The following is a 27207-nucleotide window of genomic DNA, read 5'->3' on the forward strand; positions in this document are numbered from 1 at the left end:
GGTTGGGCTGGTTACTACCGGTAATGGCTCTGTGGCAGCTTCCTGATTGGGCTATTGCTTACTTGATTGTTGGCCTGAAGTTGACCTTGGAGTTAATCTATGCTGATCGGAGTGCTGATTACTGGTGGAGAAGTGCTGGAGTCTTTTTCTGTTTTGGGCTGGTTGATTGTCTCTTTTGCATAATCTATAGATGTTCTTGCCTATTTCCCTCAAGGTCATCTCCTTAATGTTCTGTATTCAATGAGCAGTTAAAAGAAAAACACATATACCTTATCCATTGAATTAATTGACTTATCTGTGCAAGTAATATGCACAGTAATGTGTACATTATACAAGTATATGGAAAACTACACCTACATTATTTCCACCAAGTATGGGGATAAATTCCCCATACTTCCAGGAGCTTCCTGTGCCCCATGCTTGTTTCAGAGGATTTGAGGAATTTCCCCTAGAACAGGGGTGTCAAACTGCTGGCCTGCGGGCCAGATACATCATGCCGAAACCGCACCCACTCCATTGCCGGCAATGGGGAAAAAAGTCACGCTACGTCGCGATATATCATGTGACGTTGCAAGTTTGACATCCCTGTCCTAGAACAAAGTTGCAAGATTTGTATGTACATGCATGTGAGGAAAGGGGGTGGGAAACTTGTACAGTATGAACAGAAGTCTGCTAAGTGCCTTGGGTTGGCTCAATTGCGATAGCCCAGTTTATAAACAAGAACTAATAACATGGTGCATAGTCCATAACCAAATTAATAATTGATAAAGTTGTGGCCAAAATGCAATGCAATGTATAATTAGCTTATTTTAACAGCAGTTGCTGCCAGAAAAATAGCCACTATTTGGCTTAGTTTTCAGAGGAAATTAACCACATTCATGCAACACTCAGGGGCCACCAGTCATGATGACTGTATGCAACCTTTAGATCAAGATACATACAACTAAATGGCTGGAGGAGAGATAGCTAAGATTGCTGAAGTCTTATGTGTAACTACTGCAGAAATAAATTACTGTTATTTGGATTTTACTTGGACCCTTAGTTTGCTTTTTATATACTATGTTGTATTTTTCTACATATCTTTGATTTTGGTCATTGCAATATGGTTTAGTCACAGTAGAAGCACACAATCTATGATCTCAGGATCACAAATAGTCCCCAAGGTCTTAATCATGACTGTCAAAAATGTCCAAAAGTTGTTAACCAAATTATAATTCTAAGATGATAGATTTTATGAGATGTATGAATGGTGAGTAATTGTATCAACTACATTTAATTTTAATCAAATTTGAACTAAATAAAATTAGCCTGCCTATTCCTTTTTGGAATGCAACCTCCAGCATGGTATTTAAAGGCCAAATACACTGTTCCATGAGAAATGTGCATGCCTACATTAGATTATGGTAATGATGAGACAATAGCAGGGAAGACTAACATTGTGTTCGGAGCTATAAGCTGTTGAATGTAGGTAGCAAGGAAAGATTTTGATTGTTTGGTTAACTTACATAGTGGGCTCGAAAATGAGATAGATGTCTGACATGACATCAGTCTATGTGATATACCACAGAGGAATCCTAAGGCTTTTCTTCAGTCAGGGCAGCATATCTTTGGTTGCTGGCAAGTAATTTGTGTTGTACTATCTGGCCTTGAAAGTATAAGTACTGTTTCTACAAAGGTAAGTAAAGCTGTGATACATTATTTTCCAACCTCTCATTGCAGGGAAGGAAAAGCTCAGTGGCTTGCAGCGGTTTGCAAATTGACTTAATCCAAACCACTGTTAGTTTTCCTCTCTGCTGGATTCTCAATAAAAGCAGGTCCAGCTGAGAAATATGAAGAAGGTAGCCATTCTCACCATCTACTTACCATACTAAGGGATTTTTTTTCAGACTAAGTTACAGATTCAGGGTTTCTCTGCTTTCCTCCTTTCCCTCACAAAATTCAGCTTTCTGTCTCATGTAGATAATGAAGAGTTTTGTAGAGGCCCATTAATATTTCCTGGGTACTGTTGAAAGAAAAATCTTCATCAGGGTCCAGTCCAAGCTGGGAATAATCAAAAGGGAGACTGCTTTAGAAAGAAGATGGTAGTTGGGGCTTCCCTTGAGGAGCACTCGGAGGCTCCAGTTAGTTCAGAATGCGGCCGCGCGGGCGGTGATGGGAGCGACTTGTCGCTCCCATGTAACGCCGCTGCTGCGCGAGCTGCACTGGCTGCCTGTGGTCTTCCGAGTGCGCTTCAAGGTGCTGATTATCACCTTTAAAGCGCGCCATGGCATCGGACCTGGTTACCTCCGAGACCGCCTTCTGCCACAGATTACCTCCCACCGGCCGATACGCTCCCACAGAGAGGGCCTCCTCAGGGTGCCGCCNGGACTGGCCTAGGGGGTATTTTAATTGGTTTTAACAAAATTTTAATAGAGCGGCCAATTCAAATATTTATTTTTAATTATTTTAGATTTGTATTTGGTATTTATGTGGGATTGTTTTAAACTGGCTGTAAGCCGCCCTGAGTCCTCCGGGAGAAGGGCGGGGTATAAATGAAATAAATAAATAAATAAATAAATAAAATTGAAGAGGAGAGCCAGACAGAAAGATGGTTCTGAGAAAGCTGACCACATGTAGTAGGGAGTGGTGGGTTTTTATACCTTCTTGGGCTTTTGTTTGGAGTTGTTCCTGTGGCATGAACTTTGACCTGAGTCTGAGTGTGCCTTTCTGGTATTCTGATGGTGGTGGGTTAATCCTATTATGTCCCAAAGGTCATATCCTGCTTCCCTGGGGCTGTGGCTGATGAGTGTTGGGTTTTTTGGGTGTGAGGGATTGTTGATTCTAGGGATCTTTGTTTTTCTAATCCCAGCTTCCTGGCTCCATTCTTTCTGACAAAATTATCACATCTGCATTTCTGCAGACCTGGTTTCTGTTTGGGGCAGAGAGACCGGGGGGGGTTTGGTTTCTGCCTTTATTATCCTTTGGGAAAATATAATATTCTTCCTTTTAATATTACCAAAAATATTTCTTTCTCACTGACTTCCACAGTACCAAAGCTTTTTTTCTTTTTTAACTTGTAAGCATTTTCATTGTACTCATCCAGAAATCTCATGGAGTAGTCCTGGAATTTTGTAAATTAGGTGTTGCTTCTTATACTGAGATTCTGGGACAGGAATGGAGACCTTTCAGGTTTATAAAAATCTATATTATAGTTTACTAAAATTCCAAGTGTATCTTGAGGCCAAATATTAGAGCTGATTAATTCTTTAGGGAAGGGGATATTTTTTCCTAGCTTACCATAATGAGGCTGTAAAAAATCTGGATAACTCTACATGGCAGCAAAGAATTATGGTTTCCTATGTCTAGATGGGGAATAATTAATATTCTTTGCTGTTCTTTGCCCAGTGATTTTCTAGGTCTCTAGAGCTACTTTCTGAAAATCCTTGTCCTAAGACAGATGGTCTTCAATCGCATTCAATCTCTGAAATAATGCAGAAAAGCAAGAAGATTGTTCCCAAAGTGTGGTTGATCCATATAGTGAATGATTCTCGTATGTTAAAATGGTTGGATGGAGCTATAAGAATAATCATCTTGAGCATCTCTTTATATGAATGTATTCATATGTATTTGTATCTATGCTACTCGCATTCCTTGCAGCGTCCCAGAATAATGTAGAAAAAGAGCAATAAAAAACAATCTAAATAAACCTACCACAATATAACCAATCATATTTAAAAACAAAAATATACAACAATTAAACTAAATATGATTTTAAAAAACAATAAAGCAAAACCTTAAGCAATTTAAAATACAGTCTAAGCTGTAGTTATAGTTGGATAAAAAGGCATGCCTTCAGTTGTTCTATTGTTTTCTGAAAGAAGACTGTATGAGGGTTTGGCAAACATTATATCAGAGTGTTGTCACTAAGAAGTACTTGAATGGTCATATGGAATATACATGAAATAATAATTAGACATTCTATATCAAATAATATTCTCATGGTCTCTTCTGAACACGCACACTTAATTTGAAAATTATTCTATTACTTATAGGTCAACTCCAACCCAATAGTCATCATGTCAGAAATATACTGTATATGGGGAACCAGAGAGAAAAAGAGTGTCAAAGGTCACACCACATCCTAAAATTCACTTTTTACACAATCAAAATTAATGAATCAGATTACATATAGTGCTACTACTGCTGCCAGTAAACATCTAGAGGCAAAATGCCAGAAGTGCCCTATTACTCCTTTTATAAATGTCTTATTAAGATTTTAGACTGTCAAACATTGATTTATATGATTTCAAATCAATCCAAAATACACAGTGAATCCAGAGTTGGCTGTTAAGCAAAGCAATCATATAATCGCTTCACTTCACATCCAGATCAATTTGCTTTGCACAGTAAGATGAGTGGTGGGGGGGAAAATCACATTTCCACTGAAAAACATTTTAATCACAATAAACAAGCAGCGACCACTTTCTGCATTACCTGTTTGGAGGTAATGTGAATCAATCTTCCTAAAACTACTCTTTTTACACTGTAGACATTTGAAGCAAGATTTTCTGAAGAGAGATTGCCATAATTATTCAAATATGCATAGGCAAAAAAAAAAAAAATCTCACAAGGAGAGAGACAGAATTTTCCCAGGGAGATATTAGCCAATGGTAGAACTCTTTGTCTTAATTACAACCAGCTATTAACTTGTTGAATCTAGAATAGTCAAACGAAATATGTTCCACTCCAAATGTTGCAAAGGTGCTTGTTCAAGAGGCAGCTAGACTTCCTTTGTTTTTCCTTGAAGACATTTTGCTTGTCATTCAAGAAGCTTGTTCAATTCTGGATGAGAAGCAAAATGTCTTCAAAGAAAAACAAAGTCCAGCTGCCTCTTGAACAAGCACCTTTGCGACAATCATGACCTGGATTATTGAGAATATCCATAGACATTCTGCAGACACATCCCCACGTGTGTCTGTGGAGATTCTCAGCCATCCAGGTCATGGTTGTCCCAAAGGTGTCTTTTCATAAGGCAACTGGACTTTCTTGTTTTTCTTTGAAGATGTTTCGCTTCTCATCCAAGTAGCTTCTTTAGAAGGTGAAGAAGCTTCTCTTGGATGAGAAGCGAAACGTCTTTACAGAGAAAAAAGAAAGTCCTGTTGCCTCGTGAAAAAGCTCCCTTTGGGGTTCCCATGTGTGTCTTCAAAGAACAACATTCCGTAGCATTAACTCAGTTATGCACTTTGCCAGAAAGTGTTGTTGAAACCAAATTAATTGGTTTTAAAAGGCAAGTTGAAAAGACTTAGAGGAGGGGCAGGTAGCCTTTTTGTAGGGAGAACCACTTTTTTTAATCTGAGCTTTGTTAGGGACCAGGGCCTAACATGACTCCCCTTCTCCAGAAAGGGAGAAGGTTGAATTTGCAGCTGGGTTCCCCACTAACACTGTCTGTCCTTTGCCACTGAATTTTGGTAGTGCAATTTGGGAATGCTCCAGACAATGCCAAAAGGGTCCCCAGATGTTAGATGTGGGCCACGAGTCTCCACCTCTTTATATAGGGTAAGAGTTTGATCATCTTTCTTTCTTTCAACAGGGCTTTTCTTTTTTTTCTGTACTCCTTTGAGTGACTAATGAGATTAAAAATGTTATTTCTAGGGGGGAAAAAATCTCCTAGAGACTGGCCCACCTCATGAAATGCAAAAAGCAAGCCTCCAGGTCTTTTCCTTTAAAAAAATATATAAAAAAGGTGATAGAGCTGCTTTTTTATAAATAAAAGCAAAGTTACTGCCAGTAATTTTTAGCAACTCAAGAATACATAAGAAGTAGTATTCCCTGGAGAAGCATATGCTGGAAAAAGCTAGCTAGCTAGGACATTGTAGCACTTTCCTTGCATTAAAAGCAAAAAAAAAAGAGCTTTGAAGTCCTGTTTTAAGCAAATGTCACCCTCAAGAGACCAGAGTTTTATTCTAGAGGGATGCACTATTTTATACCGTGTTCTCATAGTGTTGCTTTACCGCTGCATTTAGCCATCAGGATGACTTATTTGTGTTCATTAGGCCACCGAATGAGACTATATAGCAAAAGTGACCCGGATAAAATGCTTCTGTGTAATAGAAACTGTTTTATGTGTTGTGAAGGAGCCGGCTGACTGGGCTAGTAGCTGGACAATTTAGGCAGAATACCAACTAGCGTGATTAAAACAATGCGCCGAGTGGATGGAATCATGAAGCGGCTGAGATTCTGCAGTTGTGCCTATTAGACACATGTTGCTTTATGAAGAATCATTAGAGCCAAGAGAAGAGTAAATACATCTTATCGTGGCACAGAGACAAATTGCATTACTAAAAATCTCAGCTTGGAGCTGCATGATATTTTTCTTCCTCTGCTATCAACAGAATTGGCTTTTCCCATCTCTCGCCCTCCTGGCCCCCCCACTCCCGCCCTCACTTCTCTGCAGACCTGCAATTTGCCGCCAGAACTGCATAGCCTTTGTTCCTTATTGTTTTTCATTATCATTGATTTAAGTGAGAAAAAGGACCTCATATTTGTTTGCAAAATTATGAAAGGTAATAGATTCTTACTGAGGGATGTACCTCACTCCTGGGACTTTCCTGCAGGGGGCTCTATGTGAGACCAGTATTTTATCACATGTTGCATTAGAGCCATCTTTCCTGGAAATACAGTCAGGGAAACAGGGACAATAAATGGGAAAGCAGAAATTAAGCAGCTGGCATTTGGCCTCTCAAGGTTTTGGTACTCCTGAGTCCAGCACTTTGGCAAAAAGTCACATTTCTGCAGTTGTCGGGAAAACATTTCTCCATCTCCAGCTTGTGAGTCTGTTGAAATTATTATTATTTAGGTCACCGCAAAGTATTATAGCCCCACTTCAGGCCCAAAACATTTCCAGAGTAACATAGTACAAACAGGTGCTGTGACACTTCCCAGCTTTCAAGTTTACATTTTAGATGACAAAACACACAAAGATCAAGGGGAGGGGAGAGAAAAGAAAAGGAAAAAAAAAACAAATTCAGGGATCTTTTAAAGTTATACCTAGGATTGCAATAATCTAAACATCCAAGCAGCAACAGCCTAATTCACGTCTTATGCAAATTAGCCTAATTTGCATTTTAATCCATTTTTAAAATCCCAAGGCAATTCCCAGAATAAAAATCACAACAGAACACACAACATCAAAAAATAAAAGCAAATTAAAATCTCTAATACATGCAATTAAAAGTTCTGCTTTGTAAATGGAATACCTATCACCTTCCCACTTGGAATTTATTTTAAGAGATTTACCCTGGAAATATATAAAGGGCCACTGACAGTTCCATTTTTTTTTTAAAAAAGTGCTATGTTATTCTACCCACTACAACTAGTGTTGCCTTTCTTGATTACATACAAACCATTTCCATGCCTTTGCCCATTCAAGATCACTTGCTGCCCTTCTCTGTGCTGTTTCAGGCTTGGACTTCCAGTAGGATCTACTCCTTTGTGGAACACCAGGGCGCAACTGTTTGGTGGTACAATCACTGCTGCTATCTCCCTTGTACTGTTCCTATGCTTTCCCATACAGTGCATTATACTGCGCTAAAACCTGGGCAAAAATAAAGTAAAATGCCTTTGATCTCCAACTCAGATCTCCACGGGGCTGCTTTTCTTACCTAGCTTTCCCAGAGCCATGGATGAGAGATATTCCCATTTTTCTTTAGAGAAAGAAAATCAAAATGAATATTCACACTTACCAACTCTAGTCAAGTGGAAACTCACCTGCTTGGTTTCTCTGTTTGATTTCCCCAGACTTCAATTGTCCCTATTACCTGGACCAAGAGGTCAGCTCATTTATCCATCTTAAGTGCTTGAATTCTCTGGAATGGAATTTCTTCCCATTCATCATAACTTCTCCTTATAAAATATTCTAAAACAGTTGTGATGTCCAAAGCCCTATTTTTGGACGTCCTTCCTGTTTAAATGACAGTCTTCTCCTCAAGACCTTTAAAAAACATTCTTAACTATATAATTAATAAACTGAGTTTTTAACCAATTAACAAGTACTTGCTATGCTGCCTTATAGCAGTTGACTCTTTTAGGGACTCATCTCAATGCAAGCCTGTGGTTCAAACAAGGAAATAAGTTAAATGAATATTCTGGGGAAATAGCAATATCCTTTATAAGGCTGAGCAACCGTTGACAAATCAGCAAATCAGAACTGCAACTCAGTCTCCCAATTTTCTGAAGAGACAATCCAGTGATGTGGTGGCATCATCACAAGGAATGGAGTTGTTTTTTACAATCTGTTTATTTCAAGGGATTGGAAACAAGGGGACATTTCTAACCCAATTTCCAGTCCCCTACCAAAGTTTGGCAGATGTAGTTGAAATGAATGTAAATTCTTCTTGAATTTAGCTGTCCCAATTATTATGTAGCATAGTATCTCCTTTATTAAATGTTAGATCACAAATCATTGTTTGGTAGTACTATGTTTGGTTGCCATCATTTCTAAGGACTTGCTATTTGAAACTTTGGAGAGATGCTATCTACCAGTGCAGACTTTAATAAGATAAATGGAAGCGCTGGTTTGATTGGATATAGGGCCATTTTCTAATCCCTTTAGAGCTATCACTTCTAAACAATTATGCATAATAATAGCAATAAATTTAATAAAAGTTGCTTTCAATTGTGATGTCATGATCTATAAAGTTACATTAAATTTGATGTCATATTCCCGGGTCAGGTAATGCTTAAAAGCAGGGAATAAAAAAACAACGAATGTTACCAAATGTAGAAAATTCTGCAAAAATGGTCATTACAAACTAGATTAAAGAAGATTGCGCAAGGTAGGAGTTGTGAAGTTCTCCAGATGTCAAGTCAAAATAATTTTTCTTCCGTATGACCAATTCTTTCTGGCCAGGAATTCTGGGAGGTGTAATTTCAACATATTTGGTGCATATCAGATTAGAGAAAATCATGCTAGACAGCTGGTGAAAGCCAGAAGAGATTAAATTAAGAGATGCTGTGGTCACAAATCATTTTCGCCTATATCAAGTATAGACCTTAATGGTTAAAATTAAGCCTTGAACTGTGATATGAGTGGCAAATAGATGAGAGAGAGAGAGAGAGAGAGAGAGAGAGAGAGAGAGAGAGAGAGAGAGAGAGAGAGAGAGAATATTTGTATATTGAAAGACAGTGTGTGCTTCTCTTTAATTTTATTATCTGTACATAAGTAAGTAACTGATGAAAAGTTTCTTTTTTAAAAAAAGTAAAATTTTATAGTTGAGTCAGAGTTTCCAAGGCATGGATTTCCATCTACTTTGGGATTCTTTGTGTCTTCTATATCATCTTAATATTAATGTCATATTTTCACTAAAAAGAAGATGAAAGTGAAGTGTGAATAAGTAAACCTATATTTTTTCAATAACCTCTTTGCTGTTAAGCATAAAAATGTGACTGGGATCAAGTGATGTCTAATTTTTCACCGTGCTTCTTTCCACTTGGCCACCTCTTTACTATAATCAGTTGCTTCTCTTGCCAAAAGCAGATGATGATGGCGATATTAACATTGTTCCTAATGAAGATATAAGGCTAGACCTAGGTGCAGCAGAGAAGCTTCAGAGATTTCAACCCAAGTACATCTTGAGCAATTTAAGGGAAAGGAAGTTCTCTAAGGAAGAAAAACACAGGCGAAATTATTCCTGGCAGGAAAATAGAGTCATATATTTGGCTCTCTATGCAATACACAGAAAAGCCCCTTTTTCCTGTCATGTAAGTTTATTGTTGGTAACTTGGTTTTCTTTTTCTCAGGAACTATTTGAACTAAATGATAATTCTTAGACCATATATTTTTAGAGTTTGGAGCCACATTTCCTCATTCCATGATACAGGAATGTATGGGGGGTGGGGTCAAAAAGATCAAGACGGTCACGTCTGCATATTGAAGGCCTCTGTTCTTGATGTACTTGCATCATGTCACACATACATAGTAAAGGGTGGGACTTTAAAAACAGCCATGAGTGCCACCTTGACTTGTCCGACGTTTGCCTGCAAACCTCACTACCCTGATGCTGAGTCTGTGGAAATAAAAATATAGTGTTCTCCTTCAGTCTTCTGTCATCCTGTATCCTAGTTTCCTCTTTCCAACTGTATAGTCAATGAGTGACAAACTGCAAAACTCATCTGAGAGAGGGGGGGAAGGAGTCATTGTCTCAGTTTTAGCAATGTTCTTAGTATTTTTTGTATGAAACAAGGACTGCAGAACCAGGGCTTGTTTAGAGAGACCCTAACGTTGCAATGAATACTAGTTGGATCAAAGTTGACACAGCCTTCTCCATCCTTCTGAGGTCAGTAAAATGAGGACCCAGATTGTTGGGGGCACTAGGCTGACTCTGTAAACTGCTTAGAGAGGGCTATAAAGCACTATGAAGCAGTATATAAGTCTAAATGCTATTCCTATAAGGCATCATCAGAGACTGAGATGGTTGCTGGTAAATGTTAGTTTCAGTCTATCTTGTGCTCTACTGTCCAGGGTTTTTGACCATGAACCATCTACCTCATCTCTCATCTAAACTACAACTACACATCTACCTCTAACTCTCCTAAATATATTACTAAACAATCCAATTGTTGATTTGAGATCAGCTTTGGGATGTCTTCTGGAGCTGGCATTCTTGTAGAAGTTCTCATAACTTCTATATTTAGCCATCTACTTTCTTTCTCTCTCTCTCCATGCCTGCAGAATAGAACAATGTGCCACAACCCATGATTGTGAAAAATAGAGACTTACTAATGTTTCTATTTGTCATGCTTCCTTTAACATCACTGGGCTATCCGCAACAGATTTTAGGTACATCTTCCCATCTAACTAAGTAAGTTTTCTGTTGAGTGGAAACTGAAATCAGACCTTTTCATCCAGAAATCTGTAGCATTTAAATGCATCCCCCTGGGCTACTGTATCTGGTATCACAGCTGGTGCTCTTTTGTATACCAGACGCTCTTCTAAAATGCCAGCTCGGGTCTTATAAAGAGGCAGCAGCAGGAGCAGCAGCAGGAACAGCTCTCCCGCACATTGATCAATTCCTCACCATTTATTATCGGCCTTTATTTGTCTTCTGGTTAATATAGTTATAATAATAACATCAATAAGCATATTAAATATTTATATAAAAAGATAAATACCACGTTCATCCCCATATGTGAAAAACGCCAAGAAAACAATTGGAGTCCAGGGATTTCTTCTGTCTCCTTGCCATGGGGAACTTTGATCCTTTGCAAGTCGTTGGCATTGATCCCTAGCCAGTCCTTTTCAGTGCAGATGTTTCAAGGAAAAGCCAAATGCATTTTAGTCTGGGAAGAAATGGCCAAACAGGAGAAGAAAAATAAGAGAAGAAAATGAAAAGATGATGAGATGATTATGAGCTAATAAAGACATTGTTTCATTTCTTGAGATCTTTATTGAAAGTCATCACTAAAAAGCTAAAAAAAATGGAAGTGCAAATCCTTCAAAAGCAGTATTTCAGAGAAGCAGGTATAGNGTAGGATGGTGGCTTGGGAGGTGGGTGGGGCCGGGGCGTATCCACAAGGGTGGGGCCGGAACACATGCTATGTAAGGCATTGGGAGCGAACGCCTCCCAGTGCTGACTTTAACCTACATGGAGTGATTAAACTACCATATGTCTAACGTTCCTGCTTGCTGGCTGGTTTGTGCAGCGCCAAGACACGACGGCTTGACAGGCTTAAGATACAGAAGGATCTTGACAGACTTGAACATTGGGTGCTAACAAAATAAAATTCAATGGTGAAAAAAAATAAGGTTCTTCATCTAGACAAGAAAAACCAAATGCACAGGTACAGTATAGGTGGTACCCTGCTCAATAGTAGTAACTGTGAAAGGGATCTCAGAGTCCTAGTGAACAATCACTTAAATATGAGCCAGCAGTGTGCTGCAGCTACCAAAAAAGCCAACACAGATGGATAGAATCAAGATTCTATCCATCACAGATGGATAGAATCAAGCATTAACAGATGGATAGAATCAAGATCACGTGAAGTGTTAATACCACTTTATAACACCTTGATAAAACCACACTTGGAATACTGCATCCAGTTTTGGTCACCACAATGTAAAAAAAGATATTGAGACAGAGTATAGAGAAGAGCAACAAAGATGATTAGCAGACTGGAAGCTAAAACATATGAAGAACGATTGCTGGAATTGGATATGTCTAGTTTAATGAAGAGAAGGACGAGGGGTGACGTGATATCAATAGTCCAATATCTCAGGGGTTGCCATAAGAAGAGGGAGTCAGGCTGTTCTCCTAAGGACCTGAAGGCATGACAAGAAGCAATGGATAGAAACTAATCAAAGAGAGAAGCAACCTAGAACTAAGAAGAATTTTATTATTATTATTTTCCATATATCATTACACACTTTTTTTCCCAAACTTGCATGGCTGTTTCCAACTCTGTTTTTGCATGTGTATAATGTACCTGCTGAGCTATGGTACATTGGTTTTTTTGGGAAAAAGATATATGCTTGTGATAGAGTCCCTCACCACCACCACCACCACCAATGTTCCCTCAACAAAAAGAAAATTATCCAAAGGAAGAGAACTTAGGTGAATCAGGATATTTTTTAACTTAATGTGTCCAGGGGAGATTCCCCAATCAGTAGCATCACTACTGAAAAAAACCAAGAGGGATGAGTTGCCAGGGAAGCTGAAGACTGCTGGAGAAATTATTCCACAAAGCAAAACATCCACACACACCCTCAGCTATATCAGAGCTAAAGATGTAAATTTCTCCAAAATTGTCATCTTCAAAGAACATTTTCTTTCATCAAACTGAATAAGAACCAGTTGGGGAAAGAGATGCAGGCAGATCTCTCTGCCTGGCATAACTCTTACAATCTTACTTAGGGCTTTGACTTCTCCCCTTTTAATATTTGAACATTTCAAGCTCTCTCTAAAATGCAGGCTCTGAGTTTCAAATATTCTCACCTTTTGATGAGTGGTTCACTAATAATCATAATATCTTATCATCACAGCCCAATAGCTCTGTATGATCTCATCATTAGGGACTTAGTCTCCAGCCTTTTAAACGTTAGACTACAGTATTTAAAATATATTGTTCAAATTTAGGCATACCATCTCCTCTTGCTATTCAGATTAATGTGATTGTACAACATTCAGAAAACATAATTTCCTCATCCACCCATACAACCAAGTTGTATGTCCCCAGTTTATTTGTCCTGTTGTCACATTTATATTCTTCCACTTTAAATGAAAAAGAGGAATGAGATTAACCAATAAACCACAATTCCTTCAAAATGCTTCCCGAATCGCCAGTCGAGAAAATGGCATTTTCTTGATTCCTGTTCCTTCCTTGACTGTTGTAGACATGCAACTTTCTGCAAAGGATTTGCATTGTTTCAGTTTGCTTGGTGGTGAGAATTTTAAAGCATGCATATTTTTTTGCTTTCCAGATGCTGCTTCACTTCCTTTTGTTCTTTGCCTTCTTCATACAGGCATTAGAATTCATTTTCTGGATAATTTGCTCCACTACTGGCTGTGCTGCCATATTTTTTGCCTGGAAGGTTGTAATTAGGATGAGTAGATAAGATCAGAACACCGAATGATCCCTGATTTCCTGGCATTTCTTTGCTAAATTGATTATTATCCATGATGTGAGCCAGAAATGTTAGGGATTCTTGGGTGGATAATGAAGAAAATGTAAGTCTCCGCCAGATGTCTTCACAACTTAAAGAGTGCAATGTCTGGCATTTATCCAGCTTGAAGGAGGGAGGGAGGGAGGGAGGGAGGGGGAGAGAGAGAGAGAAAGAGAGAGAGAGAGAGAGAGAGAGAGAGAGAGAGAGAGAGAGAGAGAGAGAGAGAGAGAGAGAGAGAGAGAGATGTCCATTAAAATTCAATTTCTCTGTTCAAAAGATTTGTTCCAAAATAGTTTTCAGGATTATTTCTTAAAGCTTGAGATGTGGACAGGATTCTTTTATTGAACTGACCTAGTGCTTCCCATTCAAACTGATGGAAATGGTCCTGCAAGAAGTGTTGCTAACATAAAATTGTTCTTGTTAAAACTCATCAGAGCTACCCCAGCAGTCTCACTATAAAAGTCAAATTATGACTTTGTTTATTTGGTGGTTTGTTTTTTCATTTGGATTTATTTGACCAATGACTCTAGGTGGCTTATATCTAAAAAGTAAAGAAAGAGAAAAGGGGGGAAAAACCATGCATGTCCAGAACAAGCGAATACATTAAAAAAAAAAAACAACTAACATTGTCTTAACAACCACCCTATGCCCAGCCTGGGAACAAAGCCAGGTTTTCACTGATTTGTGGAACAGCTACAGGATAATATCTGATTTCCATTTTCATAAAGGTATCAGAAGTTAAAAAAGACTGAAAACTGAAAATGAAGAGTATAACCTTTTATAAGTTTGCCAAGGACCAACTTCTTCTAGTGGTGGGAGAACAGATTTCATCCAGATAGTGCATTACTGAACATAAAGGATGAGCAAACTTTCATTGGCTGTGAATCAGGCTTAATGGTTTGGAGAGATGTGAGAGCCACAGTGCCCAAGGCAATAGCATAAAGTAGGGGCCATGTTGTACATGAATGAAGTTGTGTCAGGAGAAATATGGGGTGGGGGGAGCCAGCAGGGAAAAGTAGGGAATTTAACAAATAGTTTTTGTGTGTTTGTTCCCCTCCCTAAGGAACAGGAAACTGAAATCTAGTAGTTCAGGTAGAAAAGGCTCCACGGTTCAGAAAAGCAGTTTATTTCAAATGGAGCCTGAAATGCCCATTCCTGTGGTTCATGAGATAATTGTTGTGCTTATTATATGTGTATAATGCATGCATGCACATTTAATTAAGGCAATGTTGGAACAGACCAGGCTAGTTCTGTTGCTAGCCTGGTCCCAATGTGGAATATGTATAAACTCAGATATCAGAAGAAAATATCCATAGCACACCAGAACTCAAATATTTGAGTGTTAGCCCACCCCTCCTACAATACCCTTTGGAGCTGATTAATATGTTTCTAGATTTACAGAATTAAATATGGCAATTCCATTTTATTTTATTTGGGTTCTATTAGAATGTGTAGCCATGAAAATGCGGTGTGTAGTCACATTTTTGTGGTAAAACACAACCTGCTTGCTGTGTAATATTGCTGCCTGCCTCTTCAGAACAGTAATCTGGTGAATAATGTCAAGGAAATCTTTTACTTCTTAGCTGTTAGGGACAGTAGTTGATTCTAGAGTGGAATGGTTTAAATTAGGGATGTAAATCACCAAACTTAAAACTTCTGGTTTAAAGCATATTACTCAGATTTTCCATTTAAGGAAAAATCAGCCTATCCATAAAGCAAAGCAAGTGAAATCGTAATTGGCCATCTGTCCAGGGTCACAGAGCCAGGCTAACCTGTTTCTCCTTCCTTCAAGTTACACTCCTCAGATGGCCAAAATTGACTATGTTCTTTGGTTTAACACTAATAGTTCATTCTGCAGATATATGCTTCTATTACCACAGTGAAGTTAAATTATACCTATCAGCATCCATTCACACACCAACAAACACGCATAACATCCTTCCTACGCAGAAAACATTTTTTTTAAACCACCTAAGACACATAGTCTAAGAATAGTATGGGTTTAAGCAGAGTTTTTTAATTTTGTTTAGACTTCTTTCTTTAATCATTAATTTTGGATATTACAGAGACAAGTTGTGATGGCATTCATCCTAAAGAGACCAATGAAATATCTGGATTTTATGTGTTTTTAGCATGTCTTGAATGACTAGTAATTTACAATAGATCAAAAAGTACATGGAATTTAGAGATTTAAGGGAGAAAGGACAAATTGATTTCTAGGGGAAGCATTGTCTTGTAATTAAAAGTGCTGCTCAAAGTGGCATATCTTCCTCTACTTTACCTTCATAAGTAATTCTGTGAGATAGGCTCCACTACAACATCTAATAATCTCATGGCCTAAGTGGAGTTTGAAGTTTCAAACTGGATGTGTCCAACCACAGGCCAACCATTATGCTACTATATAGCACTTACCATTAGTAAACAGCAATTGCACAGCCATTTTCTAAAAAGTTCTGTTGCGAATGCCATTCTAGTTGTCTCCCCATTAGACTAGTTCTTCCTGATTTCAGGTAGCTTACTTCCAGAAATAAATATGTCCTTTCTCCCTTAAATCTCTAAATTCCATGTACTTTTTGATCTCATATTTAAGTGATTGTCCAGTAGGACTCCAAGATCCCTCTCACAGTTGCTACTATTGAGCAAGGTACCACCTGTACTATATCTGTCACTTGCTAAACACAAGTAGGGTAAGTAGAAATCTATTCACTGAACAGAGGGTTAGATTCAATGGTCTGTATGTATGTATATATGTATATGTATATATATTATATATAATTATGAGCTCAGTAACTTAATAGTATCTGTTTCTTTCAAAAGCCAGGCTGTGAATCTCTCAAGCAGTATATTTACAACCTTACAATTGGAAATTGTCTTCTATGCAAAATTTGTATAGCTTTGGCCCATCCTAGCACATTTCCCATGGTGATCGTTTGGAAATCAATTAAATAAACATTCATTTCAGAAAACAATATGTGCAGACAAGAGCTTGCTCATTGGAGCTAGCTCTTTGATAAGGTCTGCCAGACCAGAAGCCTATTAAACACATATTTTATTAGCTTTAATGCTCCTTAGATGCCTATTATAGAGGTGTATGCTGCAAGATGATTCTGGGAGAGAATTTCTACAGGGAGTGTTAACTGAACTTGAATTCATATTCATTGAGTTGGAAGTGGTAATGTAGACCATTGAATCTAACCCTCTGTTCAGTGAATAGATTTCTACGTACCCTACTTGTGTTTAGTAAGTGACAGATATAGTATAGGTGGTACCTTGCTCAATAGTAGCAACTGTGAGAGGGATCTTGGAGTCCTACTGGACAATCACTTAAATATGAGTCAGCAGTGTGCTGCAGCTGCCAAAAAAGTCAACACAGTGCTAGGCTGCATTAACAGAGGGATAGAATCAAGATCATGTGAAGTGTTAATACTACTTTACAACATCTTGGTAAGACCACACTTGGAATACTGCATCCAGTTTTGGTCACCACAATGTAAAAAAAGATATTGAGACAAAGTATAGAGAAGAGCAACAAAGATGATCAGGGGACTGGAGGCTAAAGCATATAAGGAACGTTTGCTGGAATTGGGTATGTCTAGTTTAACGAAGAGAAGGACGAGGGGGGACATGATAGCAGTGTTCCAATATCTCAGGGGCTGCCACAAAGAAGAGGGAGTCAAGCTATTCTCCAAAGCACCTGAAGGCAAGACAAGAAGCAATGGATGGAAACTAACCAAAGAGAGAAGCAACCTAGAACTAAGGAGAAATTTTCTGACATAGAACAATTAATCAGTGGAACAACCTGCCTCCAGAAGCTGTGAATGCTCCAACACTGGAAGTTTTTAAGAAGAGACTGGACAGCCATTTGTCTGAAATGGTATAGGGTTTCCGGCCTGAGCAGGGGGTTGGACTAAATGACCTTCAAGGTCCCTTCCAACTTTTATTATTATTATTATTATTATTATTATTATTATTATTATTATTATTATTGTTGTTGTTGTTGTTGTTGTTGTTGTTGTTGTTGTTGTTGTTGTTGTTACATGGCTGCAGTTGAGTTTAGTTTGCAGTTTGGTTTGCAAATAGTTCAGTGTCAATCTTCAATGCTGCATTTCTTCAATCTATGTCACAATTTGTTTCCCTCAACCTCCCCATGGTGGCAAAAGTCTCAAGAATAATTATAACCAAGGTTGTCTGGATGTAGATATTGTAGTCTAAGACACTAGAACCATACCAGATCAGGGGTCCTGATAGTAATAAAGGACAGCAACATGTTCATTTCTTTAGATCTTCCTTATCAGCATAAGAAAAATGAGGAGGAGAGAATGGAGACATAGATTAACTGGGATATTACTTACTGAATGTCTAAAGAGCATCCTAGTTGGGATAAGATTAACCAGGAATTAACTAGAAATCTTCAGGGAAATAATGCATAAGACATTTAAATTATATCTCTACTCCAAGATTGCAATAATGAAAGATATATAGATTGTTAATAGCCCATACTCACATCTTGTGCATTCAGTGAAAGAACCAATGTGCAAGATCTAATATAGATGCAAATGTCAATTGATCTCTGTGACAAAAGGATTGCTGCAAAGAAGCAGTATGACTGCAGTGTTTCATGCCATTTCCTTACAGGATCCTTAAATCTCCTGGTTCATGTGAAGAATAAGCAACCCACTCAAGCCTTGTCACTTAAAGGCGACAAAGGAAATATGTGGCAACAAGTACATGTACCCATCAATCCTGCAGGACCTTTCCAGGTAAGCAGATCCTATAATACCTGCTATTACGTCTTTGATTTATTATACCAAACCTTAAGGCAAAGAGGTTGAATGGTGAAATGTGCAACAACACAACTTCAACAAAAACCGAATACCTCTTTCTGGCCTCCGATAATAAAGAAGCTTAGGAGGCATGCCTCTCTCCCCCCCCAAAAAAAACTTCATAACAAGACTTAATACATCAGCATTAATATGTGGCTTGAACAGCTACTTGGACTTTGTCATCATTGCATGAGTTCTAATATGGGAAACTGGGTGTAGCTGCTACTTCCTTGTGGTAGTATGGGCTATGTGGCTAGGAGTTCCTGGTGCAAATCATGGCCCAGTCAGAAAGTTCACATTATAATCTCCCACCTGCTCAATAGGAGAGCACTACAGTATTTCTGCTTTCATATGAGAAAAAAGATATGGGAAAGGTTGTATCTAAGTGGTACAGTATCTGCTATGCATGCAGAAGTCATGAGTGCAATTCTTAACTAGATACAGCTGGAATAGAGTTCATATCTGGAACTCTAGTGAGCCATTGGCTGTGCAGAGCTAGATTTCATAAGGATAAGGCAGCTTCCTACCATGACCTCTTATGGTAATGAAAAGCATACAAGTGATCCTGGTACCAGAGTATTTCTATAAGAATGTTCTTGACATGAGGTTCAGTTGGTGGGAATGCATGCAAGGATGATGCCGTGCTTATTGTTAAGATGACCACCACTCAGCTGCAAGTGCCTCTGCTCCAATAAACAGCAGCTGGTTACATGAGGAAACTTGCAGCACAGTGATGCCATGTTTTATAACCATATTACTAGACATTTTCAGAAACGAAAAATGTGAAGGAAACTCAGAACTATTACTTCTGATTCATTGCAATGTCACGTGTCAGCTGTGGAATCATCCAGGGTAGCAAGTCTCTTCTAATGTACGCAGTGTTATCTGTTAAACAGAAATGTTCAGATCCATACTGTGTTGCTGTCAATGCTACTGTATAAACAGTCTTGAAAAATGTGATGTCCTATGTGCCATTTATTTGTATGGGTTCCATGCTTACTTTTGCATGTTCAATAGCATCTTGACCCATAACTATTTTGGAGTAAAACTTTGAGAGCCAGATTGGTCAAGCTAGAAACCAGGAGACTCTGAGTTCTAGTCCCACTTTAGACGTGAAAGCTGTCTGGGTGACTTTGGAACCAGCACTCACTCTCAGCCTACAACATCATGCTTGGGTGACAAGCCAAGTCAATTCCTATGACAATCAATAGATCAACTCTCTGTTGATCTGAGAGGGGGAAAAAAACCTGTACATGGGGGGAGGTCTGGGTAGGAGGTAAATCTATACAGCTAGATAAATCTTACCTCCTGTATGTAGGTGTGTATTAAAGGTTATTGTGGAAATATTGTATAGTTTCATGAAAGATTCTGTGATGGTGTGTTGAATCTATGCAAAATTTAACCACTATGCATTAATTTTCTGTGCTGTTTGTGAGCAGTGAGACAGTTGCACACTGTGATTCTACAAAGATGATTTATAAGTGCTATTCCATCTCTAGGGATTTCAAATGTTTATTTTATTTTGGAAGCATATGAGGCATGTATAAATTGCATAAAAGTTTATGTTTACTATTAAGAACTAGACATGTTTATGATTGTTCTTTCATTATATAGATGAAAACTCAGATATGGTCTTTTAAAAGCAGAGTTATGGTTGCAAATTGGCATAGAGATAGAATTTTTGTTCATATAAAGTTGCACAAAAACATATTTACTTAGCATTATTGGGTAAATGAACTCTGTTTATGTTCAGATTTTGTGTGAACTGTTTGATTTAATATTGGTACCTTGAAATTCAGACTCTAAACTCCCAGACTATAAAGCAAATTCTACCATTTTTTGTTATATCAACAGTGCTGCTTTTCAAAAAAAAAACAACAACCCAAAATCTTAGCAAACCAGTTCTCAGGGATCTTTTTCAGGTCTGTAAATATTGAACAAGTATAAAACTGATACTGTATACATCTGCAAAATAAATAGAACTATATTGGGGAATGAAGAGGGTCATACATATCCATTTATTATTCTCTCTCTCTCTGTGTGTGTGTGTGTGTGTGTGTGTGTTAAAATCCACAGGTGTTTATTCCCTGAGAGTTTTATTGCAAATTTTATTCCTGGCATCTTATTGTCTTTGGTGAATGATTCCTTAAGCTGCTTGTACTGGGCGAGGTTGTGAGCATTTGGGTTGGCATTTTTTTACTTAGCACTAAAGTGTGCAGTATACTTTGGGGTGCCATAAAACAACGATCTAGTTACTTGTAAGCCCGTTGCTTATTGCTTGTAGTTCAACTATTGCTGTGTGCTTAATGACAACTGGGATGGGCAACTAATTTGTTACCATTCAGTTGGTGTGAGCTTATTCCAGCTTGTTGACTCTCAGCCTGGGGATGGTTATTCCTTTTGCAGAAGTGTCTCTGAATAGGTTGGACCGCAGAGGAGCATAAAAAGCAATACGTGTGTGTGTGTGTGTGTGTGTGTGTGTGTGTGTGTGTGAGAGAGAGAGAGAGAGAGAGAGAGAGAGAGAGAGAGAGGGAGGGAGGGAGGGAGGGAGGGAGAGGGATTCATTTCCATTAAAGGAGGTGTCATGAGGCTTATATAATCAACATTTTCCTCCCTTCTATCCAGTTCATTTCTTCTTCATCAGACTATGAGAACTGAAGAAGAACTGGAACATTTCCAAGTACTTAGTGACTAAAATGTAACACCAGACTCTATATAACCAATATATACAAGATGAAGCCGTTTTGCTGGGAAGAATTATGGTTAAGGCCATATACACGCTTACCTGGCCTTAAGTACCATTTAATTCAGTAAGACTTTCCTCTAAATAGCTACACGTAGGATTGCACTGTAAAAATAACTGGTAATAACTGAAAGCTATGTAGGGATTTTTTCATACATGAGTATTCCTTTGCAGAATTAATATATAGAGATAACACACTGCCTCAGAGACATTTCAGACAATGAACTGGAAAATTCATAAAAGAGTAAAACAGAGAAAAAATAGTATTATATTATAATTACATATAATATGTGGCCAATATGTTGCCAGCCAGGTTCCATGTAGCCAACTTAATGGCAATTAGTGTGTTAGCTAGGGGGAAAATATTGCATTTTCCCAAGAACAATATATTGATCTCAGGGAATGGAATATTCTTACAACAGAAATGCTGCCTTACAGAAAAACAGAACAGGACAGAAAATTGGAAACAAATACGCATTTATAGTATGCATACACAGATAAAGTCCCTTTTCTATGGAAAACAGAGCAGCTGAGCATGAAAAATCTGCCCTTTGCTCTCTACACATAAATATACACATGTGATATCATTGCCACTAGAAATGCTGGAGCAATCTCTTTTCTACCTGAACTGATCTGCCTCTTCTAGAGAAATGTGCAGGTCCAAACTTAGCAGTCAGATGGATTTTTCACTTCCCTTAACATTACATGGGAGTTTTGTGGCTCAAGAAAAAAAATCAAAAAGTATTTAAACTATGCATTTGAGGATAAAGTGAATGCATCACACTTGTTTTCTAGCATGTTCAAAAGATACGTACTGAAATAGTTGTAAGCACCAAGGTTGCGTAGATTTTTAGAAACCCAGATTTGCAGAATGAGCAAGGAATAGAATGGAATTACCGATTAACATTTGCAAATGCCCATCCCCGCCACACTTGCCTTAGGTAAAATAAAAGAGAGGTTGGTTGGGGGCAAATGAAATTTCACAGCCTGTGTACACAAATCTCCATCTGGTCTTTATTCTGTAAATCTCCTATCACGGTATTCAGCAAATAGGAAGGCAGCAACGCTGAATATCCACTGAGTATGCGAACAGTGTGAGGAGGATTTATATCATCGGAAGACAAGTAATGGCAGGCTTGTAGTCTTCGCTTGCATAATGGGACATGAATGCAGAGGTTGGCTCTACTCCTGAGGGAATGGGAGGTGAATGGGCCTCTGCCCTTGCTGCCTGTAAAGTGTTGTAACCATGGGAACAGCACGGGTGGCACGGGCTAATGAAGCTGTAACTGTCAAGCTCGGAGAATGAAGGAGCCCCCTGTGATTCCAAAGTCAAGAGTACAGGGGGAGAAGGATAGCTCTGGCCTTCATAGCAGCGAGTTATGGAGATTTTGGCACCCAAGCTGATAATGCAGTTCATTTTTCCCTTAATCCGCTCTTGGGATGGCCTCCCTCATATCAAGGTAGGGACAAAGGGCAAAAGAGCAGTGACCCGTTCTAATAAGAGAAGTCACTGCTGCCCCGTGGCTTTATCCTATCCTCCAAACCTCAAAACCCCTTTACATTGGCCATGAAAGACAGACAGAGCTGGATTTCATGGCAAAATAGAGGTTCTGTATCAAGCTGTAGATATATGATCTACTGTATGTTACAGAAATGAAGCCAAAATGTGTGAACGAGGCAACCTAGCCCTGCAGAATGGAAGGTTGGGTATTACCATGCCTTTGCTGTGACTATAGATTGAACAAGCCATCTACTCTGACACCCAGTTTACCTTCCCACAGCCTCAGGCATACAGAATCCACTTCCATGTAGAGGAGATGCTGTCTGTCATGGATACTCCTGTAGATAGAAAGAAGGGATTGGTCTTTTTGAAAAAAGACAGAAGTTATTGGAGCAACTCTGGAAAGATGTAGGATTTAAGATCACTCCATACAGTCTTTGTTTAAATCCAAATAATTTGAGGAAAAGGAAACATCTGCTTCAACAGCCTTCTAGAATTGTAGGGCATTTAATTTCTGGTTCTTTGTATTGCACTAATTACCTTGTCTTTCTCTGCGCAAGGTAGTGAATTCTGTGTGATTTCATTTTTTTTATCTTATCTTTTTATCTTTTTTATCATTCTTCAGGTTGGACATGAAGATATTCATTTTCTATATAATGTTTGTGCAGTTCGTAAGATTCAGTTGCAGCATCTCCCATTGGACAGGGAGAATCTGCTGTTTGTAGCAGACTAGTGCCATCTTCCAATTTCTTTGGAAATGTTCTTGTTTAGTTGGCAACTGTATTGGAATGGCTCTATAATTTACCTTTATCAATATTGACTATGTTTTAATATATCAAGTTAAAAGGGAGTTTGCATTTTATTGTTACTTTTTAAATAAAGCTTTATTTATTTGTCTATCTCCCAAGGAGGGGAGAAAGACCTCAATCATATACCTCCATGTTACACAATCAGGAGATTGCAATATTGACATTATATTGCTTTTTGTTTTTTCACCTTTTAATTGGCAGAACATAGTGAGATAGTTCATGGGGTGGATATCAGGAGAAATTGTCCTGGGATTAGTCAGTGACACAGGGAACTATCAAGCTTCTGCTCCAGTGCAGAGACAGGGCCAGGATGTGAAGTTTGAGAGAGTTTCTAGGAGGTTGTTTAAAGCCTCCAGCCTTCTACCTTATCAGCTCAGCAACACCTTGCAGACAATTCACTGATAAACTAAAGCATTTAAACAAAACAAAACAAAAAACAAGACCTTATACCCAGTCCCAAAGGGTGCAATTGTCAAAAAGAATTCTCCCAAAAAAGTAGACATGTGAAGGGTAGCAAAGAAGAATTGAATTTTCTTTTCTCATTAAGATTTCACCAAGATTTATTAATTGTACCAAAGTCAGTTTTGTATTTTGTTTAACAATAACAACAAACAGTATTGCAGAGCAATAGTAATATAAAAGAGATCATTTGGGGCAGAAATTCACATTCTCTCTCTCTCTCTCTCTCTCTCTCTCTCTCTCTCTCTCTCTCTCTCTCTCTCTCTCTCTCTCTCTCTCTCTCTCTCTCTCTCTCTCTCTCTCTCTCTCTCTCTCTCTCTCTCTCTCTCTCTCTCTCTCTCTCTCTCTCTCTCAATCTCTCTCAATCTCTCTCTCTCTCGTTTTAAGCTGATCTAAATTTCTATCTCATCTGGGAGTGAGAGACAGTTATCACACCCATCATGTCCCATTTGGGGACATTTCAAGATTGAAACTTCCAGGAAACTTGGGGGCAAGTAGGCAATGTGTTGGATGGGGAACTACTGGCCTTTGGGACTGATGGCCTGAGTGTCACAGGAAGGCATTCTTTTTACTGAGTTGAAATTTTAGACATTTAAAAACCTTTCTAAGTCTGATGTTTTCTTTCCTCAGATTATCTTTGAAGGTGTCCGTGGGACAGGTTCTGAGGGAGATATTGCCATTGATGATGTTACTCTGAAAAAAGGTGATTGTCCAAGAAAGCCAATTGTCCCAAATAAAGGTGAGTAATTATCCTTGGTGAATTGTATGCATCACTGCATCCCAAATCCAAGGGAAAAAATTGGGAAAGCTCTGTATATTAACCAACATTTATGTTTACAAATAATAATAATAACAACAACAACAACAATAATAATAATATATGTATCCATAATCAGAATATACTTATTCTTAATTAGCATATACTTGTTCATATCTATAGAAAGAGAGAAAATAATTATTAGTGTATCAAGCTCATCTAGCCACAGAAAACAATGAAATGTACATTATTCCTTGGCCCTTTTGATAAATTTGTTACCAAACAAGTTGGAATTTTAGAATCTACAGACCTAGGAAAATGGTGAGTGTAACAATAACCATAGCATACAAAACAAGATAATATTATTCAGTAATAATAAGCATAAAAAACCGTGATGGTGGATGGGTGATGGATCTATTGATTTTTATTATGTAGTCTGAGAGAGATGTCTTCCAAAATTATATTCCCTGGGCATATTTGTCTCAAAGTTTCCCACCTACCCTATGCCAAGGGCAACAAAATCAGTGTTAGAGAGGAGACTACTGTATTCTTCTCACTGTTTAAGAATTATCCTTAGTCAATATTTTTAGGATTATTTTAAGCAGAACTTGATTAGATTCTTTTGTGAAGTTCTGCTTAAAGGAGAAAAGGTAACTATGAGCCATCAATAATAATATGTGTGTAGGATGTCCAGAATTAATCCTTGGTATTTCTAGTTTAATAAAACCAACAAGCAAACAAGCAAAAAATAGGATCAGATTCCAAATGATAAGAAAGTGATCTTTCTGCATTAGATCCCAGAAAGTCTTTGCTAGTTGAAGTAGTCACTGTTGAGTGATTGAACAAATCATAGAGTCATTAATTTGGATGAGGCCATCATATCCAATCTTTGCTCAGTGCAGGAATTTCAAATTAAACCATCCCAGAAAAGTGGCTGTCTAGTTTCTGTTTGAACACATCCAAAAAGGGGCAGCTATCTCCCTTTCTGGATAATTGCTTCCACTGTCAGACTGAACTAAATGTTAAGAACTCTTTTTCTAATGATTTACTGGAATCTGACTTCCTGTCAGGTCTCATCGTTTATTTTGCATACCGCACTCTGGAATGAGAGAGGACAGATCCTGATGCTTCTCTACATGACATCTTTTCAGGCATTTGAAGAGTACAGCCACATCCCCTCTCAAATATCTTTTCTCAAGGCAAACATGACATCCATCTTTCTTTATAGGGCTTAGTTTCTAGTCCTCTGATCATCTTTGATCCCACCCCACTGTTTCTGAATCCCTCTTAAAGTGTATGACCAAAAAAGAATACAATTATTATCTAGCCTGTTATGAAGAAGCTTCCTACATTAGTTCATTGGCCATTGTCCTTGGACATTATTTTTTTATATCTCTTCTACTCTTTGAGGTATGGGTTTGTCTTTATACAAAATCTGAAAGAGAGACAAAATCTAAAAATATCTGTTTTATTGTGCATGCTTTATATGGCAAGAAATTGGTTAAGGTAGTGTAGTACAATAGCCTCTAAAACACATTAGTTTCTGAAACATTCAGCTTGCACAGTAAAACTAGACATTTAGGATTCTAATTGTCCTTTCGTTTTCATGTGATTTCAATTTTCAATACAGGCAGTCCTCGACTTACAACAGTTCATTTAGTGACTGTTCAAAGTTATAATGGCACTGAAAAAAGTGACTTAGGACCGTTTTTCACACTTATGACCTTTGTAGCATCCCCATAATCATGTGATCAAAATTTAGATGCTTGGTGACTGACTCATTGCTGTGTCCCAAGGTCATATGATCATTTTTTACGATCATCTGACAAGCAAAGTCAATGGGGAAGCCAGACTCAGTTAACAATTGTCTTACAAACTTATCAACTGTGGTGATTCATTTAACAACTGTGGTAAAATGGGGCAAAACTCATTTAACAAATGTTTCACTTAACAACAGAAATTTTGGGCTCATTTGTAGTTGTATGTTGAGGACTAGCTGTACATCCAATTTTTTTGTTTTGGTGGGTATATTCTTGGAATTCTTGAGATTATCCTTTCATTCCACAGTAATCTATATTCTTAGATTATTAGTGCTTTCTACAGTAATTTGCTTTGCAAACAGTTGATAATTTTCATGAGGTAACTTTTCTCTTTTTTTCCCTACAGCAGTTGCCCTTCCAGGAAATTCTGCTGTCACCCAACACACATCTTCTCTTTGCGGGCCTCTAATTTTCTTTCTTTATGTGCTGCTCAGATGATAGCAGTGAATGCNTCTCTCTCTCTCTCTCTCTCTCTCTCTCTCTCTCTCTCTCTCTCTCTCTCTCTCTCTCTCTCCCTCTCCCTCTCTCCCTCCCTCCCTCCCTCTCTCTCCCTCCCTCCCTCTCTCTCCCTCCCTCTCTCTCTCTCTCTCTCTCTCTTGTTTTAAGCTGATCTAAATTTCTATCTCATCTGGGAGTGAGAGACAGTTATCACACCCATC

The 27207-nt window shown here is 38.3% G+C and overlaps 1 protein-coding gene across 1 annotated transcript in view; it reads left to right on the top strand.

Annotated features, from left to right (window-relative positions):
• The window catches only part of LOC107291930 (MAM domain-containing glycosylphosphatidylinositol anchor protein 1-like), a gene marked incomplete at its 5' end in the record, with an annotated part of 102773 nt that extends 75787 nt beyond the window's left edge, over positions 1-26986 (top strand). The window contains 3 exons of the mRNA XM_015820983.1: positions 18272-18396; positions 24602-24710; positions 26895-26986. Of these exons, the coding sequence (XP_015676469.1) occupies positions 18272-18396; positions 24602-24710; positions 26895-26986 (326 nt within the window). The remainder of the gene's footprint in view (positions 1-18271; positions 18397-24601; positions 24711-26894) is intronic.
• Positions 26987-27207: the final 221 nt, after the last annotated feature.

This window comes from Protobothrops mucrosquamatus, unplaced genomic scaffold, assembly GCF_001527695.2.
Source record: "Protobothrops mucrosquamatus isolate PMUCROS unplaced genomic scaffold, P.Mucros_1.0 scaffold1229, whole genome shotgun sequence".
Classification (NCBI taxonomy): Eukaryota; Metazoa; Chordata; class Lepidosauria; order Squamata; family Viperidae; genus Protobothrops; species Protobothrops mucrosquamatus.